The sequence below is a fragment of the Salvia splendens genome, chromosome 10, assembly GCF_004379255.2.
Source record: "Salvia splendens isolate huo1 chromosome 10, SspV2, whole genome shotgun sequence".
In the NCBI taxonomy this organism is placed as follows: domain Eukaryota; kingdom Viridiplantae; phylum Streptophyta; class Magnoliopsida; order Lamiales; family Lamiaceae; genus Salvia; species Salvia splendens.
Window position 1 is genome coordinate 10,615,769 of NC_056041.1, and position 16,312 is coordinate 10,632,080.

The window sequence follows — 16,312 nt, forward strand, 5'->3', positions numbered from 1 at the left end:
CAGGCACACCTTGCCTTCTTCTCCAATCTTCACATAGCCCTCTGGCTGTTCCATGAAGATAGTTTCCTCTAGATCTCCATTGAGGAAGGCTGTCTTCACATCAAGCTGTTGTAGCTCCCAGTCAAGCTGATTCACCACAGCCAATAGAATCCTAATCGAAGTGTGCTTCACAACAGGTGCAAACACTTCATTGAAATCGATTCCCTCCTGCTGTGTAAAGCCTCTAGCCACCAGCCTTGCCTTGAACCTGATTCTGTCTTTATCAGTGGTTTCTACCTTCTTTTTAAACAACCACTTGCAACTGATCAGCTTCCTCTCCTTTCCATCTGTATTCAGCTTGGATTTGTCCACCAAAATCCATGTTTTGTTCTTGAGTAAAGACTCTATTTCCTCATGGCTTCAATCCATCTTTCTCTATCTTTACTCTGCATAGCTTCTTTATATGTGAGTGGATCTGCACCATCAATACCTTCAGCAGCACACAGAGCATAATACACAACATCAGAGAACTTTGTTGGTGGCCTTGTTTCTCTTCTAACTCTGTCCCTTGCAAGCTGATAGTCTCTGATAGAGTCTGATATAGACTCACCAGCCTGGTTGCCCTGAGTTGGAGCCTCTTCTTTATCTGAATCAGACTCACTCCCTGAGTCAATAACTCCACCTGCTCCTAGGCCAACCCCCACAGGCTCCACCTTGAAGAAATCACCCTCATCTTCATTGGAGTCCGGCTTATCTTTCAGGAATGGCATCTGATCCTCCAAGAACACCACATCCCTACTCACCAAGACCTTCTGCTTACCGGGCTCAATACACCAGAGCCTATACCCCTTAACACCTCTCTGATACCCCAGCAAGATACATTTCAGAGCCCTAGCTTCAAGCTTACTTTGCCTAGCATGAGCATAGGCTGCACACCCAAACACCTTGTATTTTGAGTAGTCACTGTGAGCTCCATACCACATGTAATCAGGAGTTTCAGATTTCAGGGCAGTGGATGGGCATTTATTGATGAGATAGGCTGCTGTATACACAGCCTCACCCCAGAATCTGCTGCTCAAACCAGACCCAAGAAGTAGGCACCTCACCCTCTCTAGGATTGTCCTATTCATCCTCTCCACAACACCATTTTGCTGAGGATTACCAGGAACAGTCCGGTGCCTCTTCATACCCTTCTCTTTACAGAACAGATCAAACTCAGCAGACAAGAACTCTAGGCCGTTGTCTGTCCTTAAGCATTTAACACTTCTACCCTTCTCTAGCTCAACCTCCTTACACCATATCTTGAATTTTGTGAGTGTTTCAGATTTTTCTTTAAGAATATATACCCACAACTTTCTTGTATAGTCATCAATGATAGCTAGATAATACTTTCCTCCACCAATTGAACACACTGGTGAAGGCCCCCAAAGATCACTATGAATGTAGTCTAATGGGGCTGTAGAAGAGTGAATACCTGTAGGATAGGGTGCCTTCTTAGCCTTTCCAAGTATACATTGCTCACAGGGGTCCATCTTGTTGAAATCTCCAGAGATCAGACCCTTCTTGATGAGTTCTTTCAAGCTTCCTTCGGCTGGGTGGCCCAATCTCTTGTGCCATAGCATTATGGAATCATCTGACACTGCATTGCTTTCTCCATCAACAGCCTTAGCCTTCAGATAATAGAGAATATGCTCTCTGTCAGCCTCCATCATCACTGCATCTCCAGATTTCACAAACAATTTTCCTTGACTCATCAATATGGTGAACCCTTTCTGTTCCAGCATTCCCAATGAGATGAGGTTCCTCTTTACTTCTGGAATATACCTCACCCCAGTTAGGATCTTTATAGAGCCATCTTGTAGGCTTAGCTTTACCTTCCCTATTCCTTTGATCTGACAAATGTGGTTATTACCAAGAACAACCGTACCCGATGCTTCTTGAAGATCATGAAACCAGCTTCTATTGGGGCACATATGGAAGCTGCACCCCGAGTCCATTATCCACCTATGACTGACCCCACTGTCACTGATATTCATGAGTTGAGCAGGGGGATCAGCACTCTCCACACAATCAGATTGATTGTGTCCCTCTGAGGCCATCTTTCTCTTCCATGCATGACAATCTTTCTTCAAATGTCCAGGTTTCTTGCACCAATAGCAAGCTCTGGTTTCCTTCTGAGCATCTGAACTTGAGGGTTTAGGGCCCTCAAACTTCTTCTTGAAGTTCTGCTTCTTGAACTTCTTCACATTCAAGGCCTCTGCAGCTTGAACATTGGAGCTTGCAGAGCCTCTGTTGGCTGTCTTCTGGAGTTCTTTGGCCATCAAGGCTGAATAGACTTCTGCATAGGTGATAGGCTTATCTCTTCCATAGATAATTGCATCACTTAGCTGGTCATACGAGCTAGGTAAGGCATTCAATGTGAGAATGGCCTTATCCTCATCTGAGATCTTGACATCAACAGATCCCAGGTCATCAATGATCTTGTTGAACTCCTCTAGCTGCTCAATGATGGACCTATCTCCAGAAAAACTATAGGCATACAGCCTCTTCTTGAGATACAGCCGGTTAGCCAAGGATTTGGCCAAGTAAACTTCATCTAACTTGTCCAAGATCTCCACCGCAGTCTTGGCTTCTTGAACTTCCCTCAAGACCTTATCTCCAAGGCACAGAATCACTGCAGAATGTGCCTTGAGCTGCATCTCCTCCATCTTTGCCTGAGCTTTTTCATCAAGCACTGGAGCCTTTCCTTTCTCATCTGGTTTTGCAAGAACTGCCGCCAAGCCTTGTTGAATTAAGATCGCCTTCATCTTCATCTTCCACAGGCCATAATCATTCTTGCCTGTGAACTTCTCTGCATCAAGCCTTGCTGCCATCTCTGAAACCGTTTGATCCTCTGCAAATCAGCTTCAATATCCCTTTCCCACAGACGGCGCCACTTGTTGGGATTTACGCACACAAGGCTTTCACACACTCAAACAGATCACACACACACTCACTGTTGTATGAGATCACACAATGCAGAAAACACACACACTCACCCTTTGAGTATTGAAGATGATAATCTTGGAGAGAAAACTGGAAAACTCTTTATTGATTAAACTCTATTCTAAACTACATACATGGTGAGCTATTTAAAGCTCTATAATCACGTAGCAACTGCTACTAACTAACTACAAGAAGAATCAAGAAAGCAAGAAGAATAACCGCTACATCTCAGCTAACTAACTGCTGCTCCAACGGCTAGTTCGGCTAGGTTGCTTCTACCTTCTCGGTTCAAGACCGAGCTCCTTCCTCGGCTCAATACCGAACTCATTCTCGGCTTACAACCGAACTCTTCCTTCTCGGCTTACAACCGAACTCTTCCTTCTCGGCTCATTCCAGCTCAACGCCGAGCTTCCATACCGAGCTTCCATACCGAGCTTCCTTACCGCTGAGCTTACCGACTTCTGCCTTCTTCTTCTTCTTCTCGGCTAGTTCCAGGCTAGTTCCAGCTCGGTAAGCCGAGCTTACCGAACTCCTTTCTAGCCGAGCTTCTTCCAACTGAAATGAGCACTCCATTATTACAATCAACATTCACTATTGCATATAACAACCCAATTTTGTGCATATAAATCACAAGATATTGCATTTCTCCAATTTTTATATATAAGCATCTAGTATATAACTTTATTCTATAGTAAAAAATTTATAATCATTCAAGAATCATAAGCCTTTTATTACTTTAACTTTTTTTTTTAATTTGTAGTACATATTAGTATTAAGTTAGTATCAATGAAAATTTTTAATTTTTTTTAATTATTAATAGTATTGAATTAAAAAATATCGAGAAATTGTTGAATCAGAATCTGCTAACATTGGAATTGCCAGATACCGATCATCTATTTTGCGCATTCTTAAACTCTTAATTGTGTTTATGGTATTTCAACATGATTAACGTATCTTCAAAATAGTTTACAACTAATTTACAAATTTATAAGTGAAAATACGGGTTAATTAATTAGTAGTAGTGCGGAAGATGATAATATATGTCGGCTATAATTGCCATGCCTACTGTCTGTTATATACGGATACAATCATACATCATAATCTTGTGCATCGTGTTGGACTTTAATTAGTCCAAATATTCCCCCAAATTAGGATATTAATCCCGTTTGGATATCGAGTCACATTTAATTATCGTTAAAGTTGTCTCGTACAAAGTGTACAACAAACGTATAGGGTTGTCGTATATTTGTCGGACACTAATTATGCTAATGAACTTTAATACTATTTTTTATTCTAAGTTAAAAAATATTTTATAAATTTTAATATTGAATTAGTTAGGTTAATATGAAGTAGATTTGTAATTAAGTCAATAATTTGGTCAAAACACCATTAAGTTTGATGAAAAATGTTAATTTTAGAACAAAACATTTTGTTTTTAGAATAAAAAACAACATACTTAATGTATAGGATAAAAAAAAAATTAGAGCAAATGCAAGTGATAAAATTTGAATAGTGTTTAGTGATGGATAGTGCTACAAAAAAGCGCTCAATAGTAACGGAAATTAGTGACGGCAGCTGCTAGCTCAACAATTAGTGATGAAAAATAACTGGAAAACGTCATTCGCTAAATAGTGACAGAATATTCCGTCACTAAAGCGAAGCAATCCTCTATATGTTCGGTCATTTGGTGGGATTAATAGATATAGTGACGGACAAATCTGTCACTAATATTTTTTATTGACAAGTTTTTTAATGATGGATCCATCACTAAAAAAATTGTCAATAAAAAATATTAGTTACGGATTTTTCTGTCACTAAAGCTATTAATCTCACCAAATGACAGAAAATATAGATAGCTGCTTCGCTTTAGTGACGGAATAATCTGTCACTGTTTCGTGAATGATGTTTTTTTCGTCACTAGTTGTTGAGCTAGCAGCTGCTGTCACTATCTAGTGGGTTTTTTAGTAGGGATACTATATGTTAAATTGATGATAATTCGATGTATTTGTCTGAAAAGTAAAAACTATAAAATAATAAAATTGATTTGTGCAGCATAAAAAAAGAACTGTAGTAGTATAAGATAAGGATGAATTTAGGTTACATCGAAGCTCGGAAATTGGTGATGTAGACAACTGGAAAATGTATACTTTTTGTCGCATTTAATAAAAGGTGTCACGTTAATATTAATGCAAATTCACATTTATTGGGGCCTCCCCCATTTGCCAATTTTTCTTGACGAAATTAATGAAACAAAACTAGAGTAAACGGCTCACGAGTTGAACCTTAAAATCTTTTCCTATTCTCTCATATGGCGTTGAATAATTTTTGCCCCACCTGTAATTGCCTCTCTATGTCCTGCTCAAATTAACCAGTATTTAATTATAACTTTAAGACTCTTTTCTTTGTTAATTTATAGAATAGTCATTATATCTACTTCACTTGAAATCCACTCCAAACAATTGCAGTAACAATATGGGTGGATATAGGGTCCCTTTAAAAGTTGAAACACTTAAAGTTGTGTACATATATAGGGAAAAATATATACTCCTATAAAAAAATTCATGCATTAATTAGGATTGTCACAATATTGTATACTCCTATATAACTAATTAATGTCATGACATATAACTACAAATCTAATGTCGTGAAATATAACGTAAAATAATATTGTCATGCAATAAATATTGTTCTATAGTATATAAAGAAATAAGCAGTACCTTAAAAGTAATTATTATATGAAGATTGTTACAACTATCATGAAAAGACTATTGTGCTTTAATAGGTATACATATCGTAATTTGGTTGGTTTCCATTTTCGCCAAATTTTCAGGTGTCAGTGTACAATTCAATTTGAGTATTTTCTTTTACCCTTCTACCATTTGTCTTTTTGTGAAGTAAATCATAGTAGTATATGAAATGATTATGAATAGTCACAGAACGAATTATGTGAAAACCAAACAACTTTACATTACTTATAGTCTTATAGAGAGGGCCTAGAGTAGAGCAATTGAGATTGAGATTGTTTTCCACGTATCAAAATATAACCTTAGAAGAATAAAAAATACTAGTTAATTTCAGATGATTGTCTTTTGTATGAAAAGGATTTGGATATGGCCTTAAAAAGTTGGAAAAGGGTATGCATAAGTATTCGTTAAATTTTTGCGACATTGTCTTTTACTAGTAGATAAAAAATAAAAGAAAAAACCATCACAAGTTAACTGTCATTCAACTCAAAATATTAATAATTAATTACTACTATAAAATTGGATAAAAACTAACGAAATTTTGATGTGTATCATCGAGGCCTAATGCAAAACTTTAAATATAGTTTTTATAATGACATGGCATATTTAACTATGGCCATCCAAATTCGGGCAACTTGTAGTAAAATAGGAGTACTATTCTTAATTTCCGGATGCATTTTATTACAATTATATGCATTTTGACATGATTTTGTTAAATTTAAGATAATTCATGTTTATGTTAATAGAATTGGCTACTCAGAATATTTATCTTGAATAGTTAAAAGTTCATATAAATAGTAATTGGCTGCTGACGTGTCGACAATTGACACGGGGGGACGATTTCACGATACCTATTCTAGCAGTAAAATTTAGTGAGATTTTCTGCAATCATGCGACAATGAAAGTTTTGTTCGTAATACAACCAACTTCTTCGTTATCGAGATTTCAAAATATCTACTCCCTATGTGCTACCTATATACTCCTATCATCCTATGTCATAACAATAGTGTTGCACATGCTTTTAATTTATATCGACTGATACAATATATTCAGTGCTAATTTAACTTGTGTCGGATCAATATTTTTGTAAAGTCAGCAAACCTATATAATTATAATGTATTCATGATAAATAAATGAATTTCATTTTTTTTATTCCTCTCATACTAAACAAGGAGTAGAATCAACTTCATCTTTTCATTGCGATAGACTAACCACTAATCACCTTTGTCAAAATCGATATACAGAGAAGTGAGATACTCCATAAGTTGAGTGCTAAAACATTTTTACTCTAGAAAAAAAAGAGATTCAAGTTAATACTGTCAAGATTAAATGATCAGAAATATTATTAATCTCTTTAATTCAAAACATCCCATTTTTATAGAGAAGAAATCATACACATCCATTATTTTTTTTAAAATCTGGACCACGGATTATTACATGTGGGACACATGGACATGCGACACGTGGCAAAAGCCTTACAAGTTACTCTCTCCATCCCAAGCTAGTATTTCTTTTTAGGTTGTCCAAAACTACTTGTTCTATTATTTTTATTTTTTTGCCAAAAACTTCATCCCCTATTTTACTTTTTTCTCTTTCATATTGTATAATCTCTTCATTTAACTTTCACGCATCAATTTTTAAATTCGTTTTACTAGAAGAAATGCATAACTAGTTTGGGAGGGAGATTTTCTATTGTTTTAAGAACAATTCGTATGACGACGAGGATTTTATGCATAATGTTGAGCATATTTATGCATGATGTTACTTATAAAAACACATAATGTTACATATACATAAATAAACATGGATATTTGTAATTTATTGACCTAACTTGTTGTTCATCTTCTATTCATGTTTCTAATGCAATCGATCTATATTCTCCTTCTCGTGAAATATATTTAATGTTGGTGTTTTTTTTGTAGAGGATATATGATACTCCACATTTTGTATTATGCATGTTTCTATTTGCACATTTTTGACAAAGCTTAATTGCGATTTCAATTAAGAGAAGTAGTATAATTCACCTTTTTTAGAATGAGGGAAACATGGGTGCACGCCACAATACCATGCACCAATGCATGCACTTTTATTCAAAGCATTGATGATATTAATATAGAATTGAATATTGATTAGAAATTTAATTATCTATTGTGCATGGAAGACCAACCATTTAAGAATTGACGTTCCTCGAATAGTTATGTTCATTTACAGCCGTTAGTCGAGTTAAAATACTAGTATTGAATATCTTACAAGTGATCATGACACAAAATATTGAATAAACCTCAAACATCCAACAAGTAATCACTAGAAAAATATCACGTAACATGAATAAAATAGCTTAAATGCATAATAGTAATAGTAATAGTAATAGTAATAGTAATAGTAATAGTAATAATAAAATAATAATAATAATAATAATAATAATTAAAAGAAACTATATGGAAATTAAAATGGATAATTCTATTAGATTATGCAATAGAGAGCCCAGGTTTGAAGCCCAGTAAGTCAGGCTCTTATTATCGAATGAAGACGTAAAACAGTTCCTTGTTTTTGTTCTTAATAAACTTTTCAATTTGTTTTTTTCCTTTACGTTTCGTGGATTGTTGTATAGCGTTTCAACAAAAAACATGTTTAAAAATTGTGTTTGCAAAGAATTTTAGAGTTGATTAAAAGGTTAAAACCACATTTACTTCTGTGTTATCCAGAATGACCTTACAATCAAGGCTATTATTGTTAGGCAAAACAATTAAAACTCGAAGATAATTAGTTAAGAATACTAGTATGAATTTAAATTATGTCACACAACATTATCCTGCTTAATCATTAATTATTTTTCAATTTGCGGTTATTGGAATTCATGAAATACACTCCAAAAAAATAACACGCATTAATTAAATATTGAATATACTTGTCAACTACGCGGAAATACGAGTATGAATTAAGAATATTCGTAAGGTATAAACTATGTCTATGTGAGAGAGCAATATTGTCGACCTTAAAATTGTTGAAATCGATAATTCTTATGCTGTCGTGTACATTATATATACGAAATACCATTGCACGTCATTGAATAATACACACATTAACAAAATAGTTACAACAATAACGATCATGTATTAACAAAATAGTTACAGCAATAATCAACAAAGAACGCTACTCTACTCTCTCATTTTCAATCGATGGAAATATTTTCATAAAAACTCAAATCTCCACCACATCACAATAGATCTTATTCAGTGATTTATTATAAAGAAAAAAAAATTTGAATTTGGGTTTGAGTTATGGAGAAGAATTCTCTCTACAATACCTAAGCTGCAACGAAATCTGCCTCTCGAACTGAAGCTGCTTGTAGAAATTAGCAATAAACGCATCGGCTCTCTTATCGATATCATCTTCCGGCAGGTAACTGGTCGTCCTTTGTAGCCCCCTCGACGACCCTGGGCTCTCGTCAGAGCCCGAATCCTCCACGCAGGCCATCAATCCGGGCCTATCGTTGAAGCTCAGCCCTCTCTTGCTTATCATCGTCGCCACTTTCCATCTATTCACGCTCAAATTAAGCAGAAACTTGATCTTCTCCACCGCCCTTCTCAGCTTGCTAAGCAACGTCGCCATTAGAGAGTTTAAATTTTAAAATGATTGTTGATTTTGGAGTTGATAGAAGAGTGAACGTATGTATATATATATAGGTATGCATGCATAATTTGTAGATATTATATTGTTATTAGTATTATATGTATGCTATGTGTGTTGCAGGGAAAGAGAGGTTGATGGAGGCGTGGGGAGAAGGAGAAGCGTGTGAAAAATGAAGGTGACAATCTGGATATAGTGTTTGGGAAGACTTGTGATATAATTATTCAAATGCTTAATTCATTCTTAATTACTAATTAAGTAAGGTCGTCTTTGTTTTGGGTTTGTTGATTGAAAGCCACGACCGCTTTATTTTATTTAGATGGTGTATTTACTTGTGTTGGGTGAACAAAGATCCAGTTTTTATTTATTCCATGATCGGAATTAACACAAAGTATACACGTTATATTATGGTTTTAACTGGTTTTAAATTAAAAGAGAGATTTCAAGAAATGGTAGATATAGTATTGTATAAATAGCCTTTTTTCTATCGATTCCCAACCTATAAATCAAAACAATGTGAAATTAAAAGAATAAAATATCTTCATTTCTATTTAAAATTTTTGATAATGATAAAGGTGTATTTATCGCTAAAAGGAACATTATTACATTTTTTTGACTTAGATAGATGTGAACCGAACATGAGAAAATAGTAATTAAGTCCATTTTCTCGTCTAAATAATGAATTATTAGTTTATAGTATAATGCCAAGGTTGTTATCAATAAGTAACTACAAGCAAATCGCTGCTACGTCATCTATCCAACTATTAAATTATTTCAATTGTAATCAAAATATACCCTTTTCGACCCATTAAACTACTACTCCTTCGGTCCTTCCGTCCTGACTAATTCAGTCGTATTTCTTTTTGAGATATCCCAATTAAGTTGAGTCATTTATTTTTTTGTTAAAAATAAAACATCAAATCACTAGTATTACTTTATTCTACTATCACCTACTTTACTCTCTCTTTATTTTTTCTATTTATTCAATCTCTCCTATTTTTTTAACAAAATTTCTTATTCTCCGTGTCAAATGTTTTGACTCAACTTAATTGGGACGGATGAAATACTTCATTCCTATTATGAATATTAAAAGAGATAGTATATATTATGAAACAGCCAACGTGCTTTACATTATTGTTTGACCTTAATCTGAAGTGGTTTAGGTGTAAGACTTGGTATCCAAGTTTTAATAGTTGAAGATTGACTTTCTGTAGGATGTAGGATTCATGATCTAAGCAACTAGTGATCAAGTTCATCGAAATTAAAGTGAAGCTTCAAAGATTATTACTTCTTCAACGCGTTTAACTCTAGTATAAGAATCTTCGTCAAGTGGAACACTTTGGTACGATGTACTCCTATTTTAGGTTATCCACAACTACGACTCTTAAATCATTCATTCACTGCATCATTCAAGAATTTTACATAACTTTTTACCATATTTATAATCTAATAAAATACCCGCAATCTATCATCGTCCCTTAATCATTCACATGTCTCATTTTTTTATCTCTTCCCATTTATCTATATTATAATTTATTAATCTCAAATTAATTAAAATAAAATTCATTAAAATTTTAAAATGACAAAAACCGTAATAAAAATTTGGTTGTTGAAATCTGCGTAACGCTTGATTATGGATTTACCAAACTTAGTAAAATTTAGTGGTTGCTATTTGCGTAACACTTTTCTAAATTTGTGTACCACTTGATTATGGATTTACATAAAATTTAATTATTGAAATTATTAACACTTTATTCTAAACTTGCGTACAGTTTGGGCCGTAGTTGTGAGAAATTCTGCTAAATTTACACTCAATAAAAGGCCCAAGAAATGAAGAGCTCAGCGTCACAGCCTCGTGACGCTATCAGATTTCTTCTCTTTAGTTTCTGACCTGGTTTTTAACTCCTCCTAAAACCCTTGCCTTTCCCTCTCCTCTCTCCCTCTGAAGCTCACACAGATTCCATCGCAATCGGCGTCGCCGCCTCTGGTCGCTGCTAGTCGGCGATCCTAGTCTTCCACTGTGAGAAGCTTTCTCCTTCAGCTCTTGATTTCATCGGCTATTTTTCAATGTTAATTAATCCCTTACTTTGCGCTACTGAAAATATCGGAAAATCTGAAATTTCAAAATTCGTTTCTCTCCATTTGTTGTTTTAAAAAGCAATTGAGATGCGATATCTGAAATATGGCTTGCCTGCTCTCGATCTTGTCGACTTTTTTTGTGATTCTGTTACTCTGTTTATTGAGCATTGATGTATATATGGAAGGAATATGTGTTTATAAAAGAATAATTTGAGGTCTTTGTATACAATGTTTTGCAGAATTGCACCTGAGCATTTGGTTTGTGTGAAGAAAGAGGCAATGGGCAACGGCCCCGCTCCCTTTTCAGAAATTGGCAAACGAGCAAGAGGTGGAATTTTGAAAGATACAAAATTTTAGATATTTTATGCTTTAGCTGTTGCGTTAGAGTAAAAGTGTTTGATGCTTTAGCTGTTGCATTAATCTTAGTATAGTATTGACATCTATTTTGAGTCCATGTGTATTTAATGCCATTTTCTTGAATGTTTGGTTGGGTATGTGCTTTACGGCGGAGGGTTCTTACAATAATTGAATACATTAGTAAAATTCTGAAATAACTGTCGTCTTTTTCTATTTATGATACAGTTCCATGTCACACAGCGATAAATTTGGTATATTAAGTAAAAACTCCCAATCTCAATAATTTGCTACATAATCTCTTCCTAAACATGTCCGGTCGACGTGATGAGGCAATGGCGAGATCTTAGTACTGTCGAATTTTTCCTTGTATGTGTGTTATACAATATACTGCTTGTTAAGTCAAGCTGACGCTGTCATGCTGCAAGAAATTTTATGCTATTTGGTCAAGAACCATCATTTGGTGAGCAAAGAGTTGAAGACACTAATTTCCATATGTACTATTTCGATATTTAGCTTATCATGTATTAATTGCTCTTGTATCTTTATTCTCAAAGACCAGTGCCACGTAGTCTTGCATAACTGTGTTTATTTTTGTTTACAGATCTCTTGACCAGAGATTACAATTATGATCAGAAGTTCTCCCTCGCCATCCCAACCTCTACTGGAATGGTATTACATTAACTTTTTCTACCAATTGCTTATCATATCTTATTTGCACGTATTATGATACACATGGCTGTCTAAGTGATGATTCAACATGATTCTATTGCATTTTTAGCTTTTTTTTGGTATACTAATATCAGTTAGAAAGCTTAAAGATTCTCCTTTTATGAGCAACTGTCATAGTGTCATTTGGACCTAGCTATAGATGACTCTGCTTTCCGATTGCATGGTTCCTTGTACTAACTTCACATGAAAACTGTGCTCCAAAGTATACAAGCTGCCAAAGATTAATCTATTTGAGGAACATGTTTTCTGCATTTGAATTTTCAATGTGATCCTTGTGCAGAAAGTTTCTTATGGAATATTATTGTAGGACACTATACCTCCAAATGCAAAGTCCTATGAACTGCTAAGCAGTATTAATCATTATTCCTCATCGCACAGGGATTTACAGCTACTGGAGTGAAGAAGGGTCAAATATTTGTTGGTGATATAAGCACACAGTACAGAAGTGGAAAAACTATTGTTGATGTCAAAGTTGATACATACTCTAATGTAAGAGGATATATTTGCTATTATTACTAATGATTTAAGCAATATTTTGTTGATAATATATTGTGGAGAACTGATGATTTAATATAGAATAATTTTTTAAAATTGATTTCCAACTATATGTACTTACAGGTTTCTACCAAAGTGACTTATGATGTAGGGCCTGGAACAAAAGCAGCAGTTAGCTTTAATGTTCCTGATCACAAGTCTGGGAAGGTACTCAAGACTTTATATTTTTGGTGCTCTTTAATTGTCCATAAGTTCAGAGGCAGTTAGAATGCCTGTTGGGTTTTCTTTTCAATTTTCTTTTCTGTAGTTTCAAGGTTATACATAATATTTTTTTTATGAATAGATCTCATTTAGGACCAAAAAATGAATGATTTGTATTAGGGTAAGAAATTGGTTAAAGCTAAGTTTGTTCTTAAAATGGAGTGCTTTCTAAAGTGCAATGATGACTGACTTCTAAAGTTCTGGTGAACCATCTTATCCTAACTTCAAAATGCTGGAGCTGTGTTATTTTGGTAACCATTTGAAGTTCTATTTATTGGGAATCGCACAATCATGTCTTTTTTTCAATCTTTAGCAACGCTGTTTCAACTTGTTCTTGACATTCTGTTTATACAATGCAATAATGTTTTAAATATTGATTGTTTGAATGTTTAGCATCTTTGTTAACATCTTTTGGATATATATTCAGCTCATATATTGTTGAATTTCAGCTCGATGTGCATTACCTTCATCATCATGCTGCCATTAATTCTAGTATTGGCTTGAACCCAAGTCCTCAACTAGAAGTTTCTGCAGCAATAGGCTCCAAGTATATTGCTATTGGTGGTGAAGTTGGATTTGATACCTCTTCGTCGTCTTTTACTAAATACAATGCTGGAATAAGCTTCAACAAACAAGACTTTTCTGCAGCCGTTTTATTGTATGCAACAGTTCTACTACTCGAAGTCTGCTATTCATATTTTGAATCTCGATGTATCTTTATATTTATTCTACAACTTGGTACTGATTTCTCTATGTACCTTTTCCTGTTTACAAGGATTGACAAGGGACAAACTGTGAAGGCTTCTTATGCACACGTGGTTAACCCTTTGACGGGAACAGAAGTTGCTGCTGAGATGACGCACAGATTATCCAGTTTCCAGAATAGCTTCAGCCTGGGAAGCGTCCATAAGATTGATAGCCTCACGTCAATGAAGACAAGATTCTCCGATGATGGTAAGATTGCTATATCTAGCCAACGGGAATGGAGGCCTAAGTCACTAGTAACGTTTTCAGCAGAGTATGACACCAAGGCCATCAACACAGCTCCAAAATGTGGCCTCTCCATTGCTCTCAAGCCCTGATTTTTAACATTATGAGGTTTGATTTTTGAACAAATAGGCATTGAGCTTGAGGCGCTTAACGATTTTTATTGACAGGGAAACAATGCCCGTTTTTTACAAACATTGAAATGATGGTGATAATTTTGGATGAATTCGTTTCCAGAAATTGGATATTTGTTGTATAATTGGCCAGTAAGGCAATAAGCAAATATTCTTCCCATTGGGATTTTAAGTGTTGTTCTCTTTCCATTGATACTCATTTATTATTTTTGTTTTTTCATATTATATGTTGAATCTTTTCCTTCTGTTCTGGATTGAAGAAGGAACAAGCCATGAATAATGAATATGCCATGAAGCCATTGTGTGGTGTGATTTCAAGAAGTAAAGGTTTACATTGTAATCTTTTGATCAGTATATAACTATATATATTAGAATCATGAATATTGGTGGGAAATATTAAATGGTAACTCCTGAAATTAGTGATATTTTATTTCATAGTCTTCAACAATCCTCCATTTTACGTTTTCCAATATTTCAATTCATATTGGATATTTATGAAATCTCATCAAATGTCAACTTATATAAAAATGCTATCCATATTGAGTCAATTGATTAGCTGGTCAAATAAATAGTTATATTTTTTCAATGAAAATTTTAAAATTGATTAAAGATTTGACATTAACTGAATAATTTTGTATTATTATACATGTTTGACGTTATTATGATGAGGCGTGTAACCAGTATAATAAAGAAATTTAGTGTTCAGGTAAAAAACAGCTGGAAGAAAACCAAATAAATATGTGAAGTTGGGGGGGACGATTCATAAAAACGTCCATGGCAATTCATAAGAGATCAAGGGTGTGCCGATTGAAGTGTTGTGACTAACAATAAATTGCGATTAGTATCTCGAAAAATCTAATTCAGCATGACATGGAAATCGACATACACTTCATCCACAAAAGATTGGAGCAAAAGTAGTGAAATTTGGTTTCGTATGTTCTTAGGGCCAACTGACAAATATTTTGACTAAGGAATGCTTCCCGTCACTTAACTTGAGAGTGAGTGTTAGCAATAAGCACGGACGGAAATTAATTAAAAATCAATCAAGTGACTCATATTAAGGGATTACTTCCTTGAAATTTACTTATGCATTTTTAGTAGATATTTCTTTATTTATTTAATTACATATAAAATTCTCGTATATATAAAAGTAATCTAAATGTAAATATAGTGGTGGTACGTGTGGTTACAATTGATGTAGAAAATAATGTTTACAGCATATGTCCCAGAATATTATTTTGGCGTATAGAGTAGTAGTATATTATTCCCGAGTGTTATATGCTGTCATCTTAATAATTTAGATAAAGAATTTTAATATTTAAGTCTGTGGAATGAATGGATTGGTTAGGCGACAATCTCCCAAAAAAGTATTAATTGGCACAATTCGTAACCAAAATATTATTCTTTTGTTTGATTATTCCGTCTTCACTATGAATGAACTGTGCCAATTTTTCGTGTGCATTTCACATACATAAATATTGAAAAGAAAGAATATACTTGTATAACCTATTGTTTCAATAAAAATGTCATTTTTATCGTTAGAAATATGACTCTTACCAAACTTACTTAATATTTGATGTCGAACTTCGTCTCTGAATTAGTATGATAGTATAAATAATAAGTAGTACTGTACTATTTCTCGAAGGGATTATTAGCAATAGAGACTGATACGGTAATAAAATAAATAATAATTCAAATGATACACCAATAGTTATGGCATTATTTAATTAATTAACGTTATTAGGTAAAAATTCTTAGACCACTAAATCCCACTAGTATAAAAGGAAGATACCAACCAACTAAGAAAATGGGTGGTTGTTAAAAATAGCAGTGGTGTGAATCAGCCAACTAACTATGCATTAAATTAATGAATGGTGGTGTGAATCAGCCTCCAACCATGCATTAAATTAATGATCAATTATAAAAAAAAAT

The 16,312-nt window shown here is 34.2% G+C and overlaps 2 protein-coding genes across 2 annotated transcripts; one reads left to right on the forward strand and one right to left on the reverse strand.

Moving 5' to 3' along the window:
• Positions 1-8,802: 8,802 nt before the first annotated feature.
• Positions 8,803-9,483, reverse strand: LOC121751489. The gene has a single exon (XM_042146237.1). It carries the CDS (start codon positions 9,318-9,320, stop codon positions 8,988-8,990), a length of 333 nt encoding a protein of 110 aa, XP_042002171.1. The 5' UTR covers positions 9,321-9,483; the 3' UTR covers positions 8,803-8,987.
• Positions 9,484-11,199: 1,716 nt separating this feature from the next.
• LOC121753303 (mitochondrial outer membrane protein porin 4-like) lies at positions 11,200-14,552 on the forward strand. Its single transcript, XM_042148558.1, has 7 exons — positions 11,200-11,358; positions 11,657-11,745; positions 12,376-12,443; positions 12,882-12,992; positions 13,122-13,205; positions 13,709-13,917; positions 14,035-14,552. The coding sequence occupies exons 2-7, from the start codon at positions 11,697-11,699 to the stop codon at positions 14,339-14,341; spliced, it is 828 nt and encodes a 275-aa protein (XP_042004492.1). The 5' UTR covers positions 11,200-11,358; positions 11,657-11,696; the 3' UTR covers positions 14,342-14,552.
• The last annotated feature ends 1,760 nt before the right edge of the window (positions 14,553-16,312 follow it).

Bases quoted from the DNA above. Each gene is read 5' to 3' on its own strand.
- LOC121753303 (XM_042148558.1), top strand. From the start codon at position 11,697: ATGGGCAACGGCCCCGCTCCCTTTTCAGAAATTGGCAAACGAGCAAGA. The intron at 12,444-12,881 runs GTATTACATTAA...CTCATCGCACAG, and splicing joins TCCCAACCTCTACTGGAATG to GGATTTACAGCTACTGGAGT. The intron at 12,993-13,121 runs GTAAGAGGATAT...ATGTACTTACAG, and splicing joins AAGTTGATACATACTCTAAT to GTTTCTACCAAAGTGACTTA.
- LOC121751489 (XM_042146237.1), bottom strand. From the start codon at position 9,320: ATGGCGACGTTGCTTAGCAAGCTGAGAAGGGCGGTGGAGAAGATCAAG.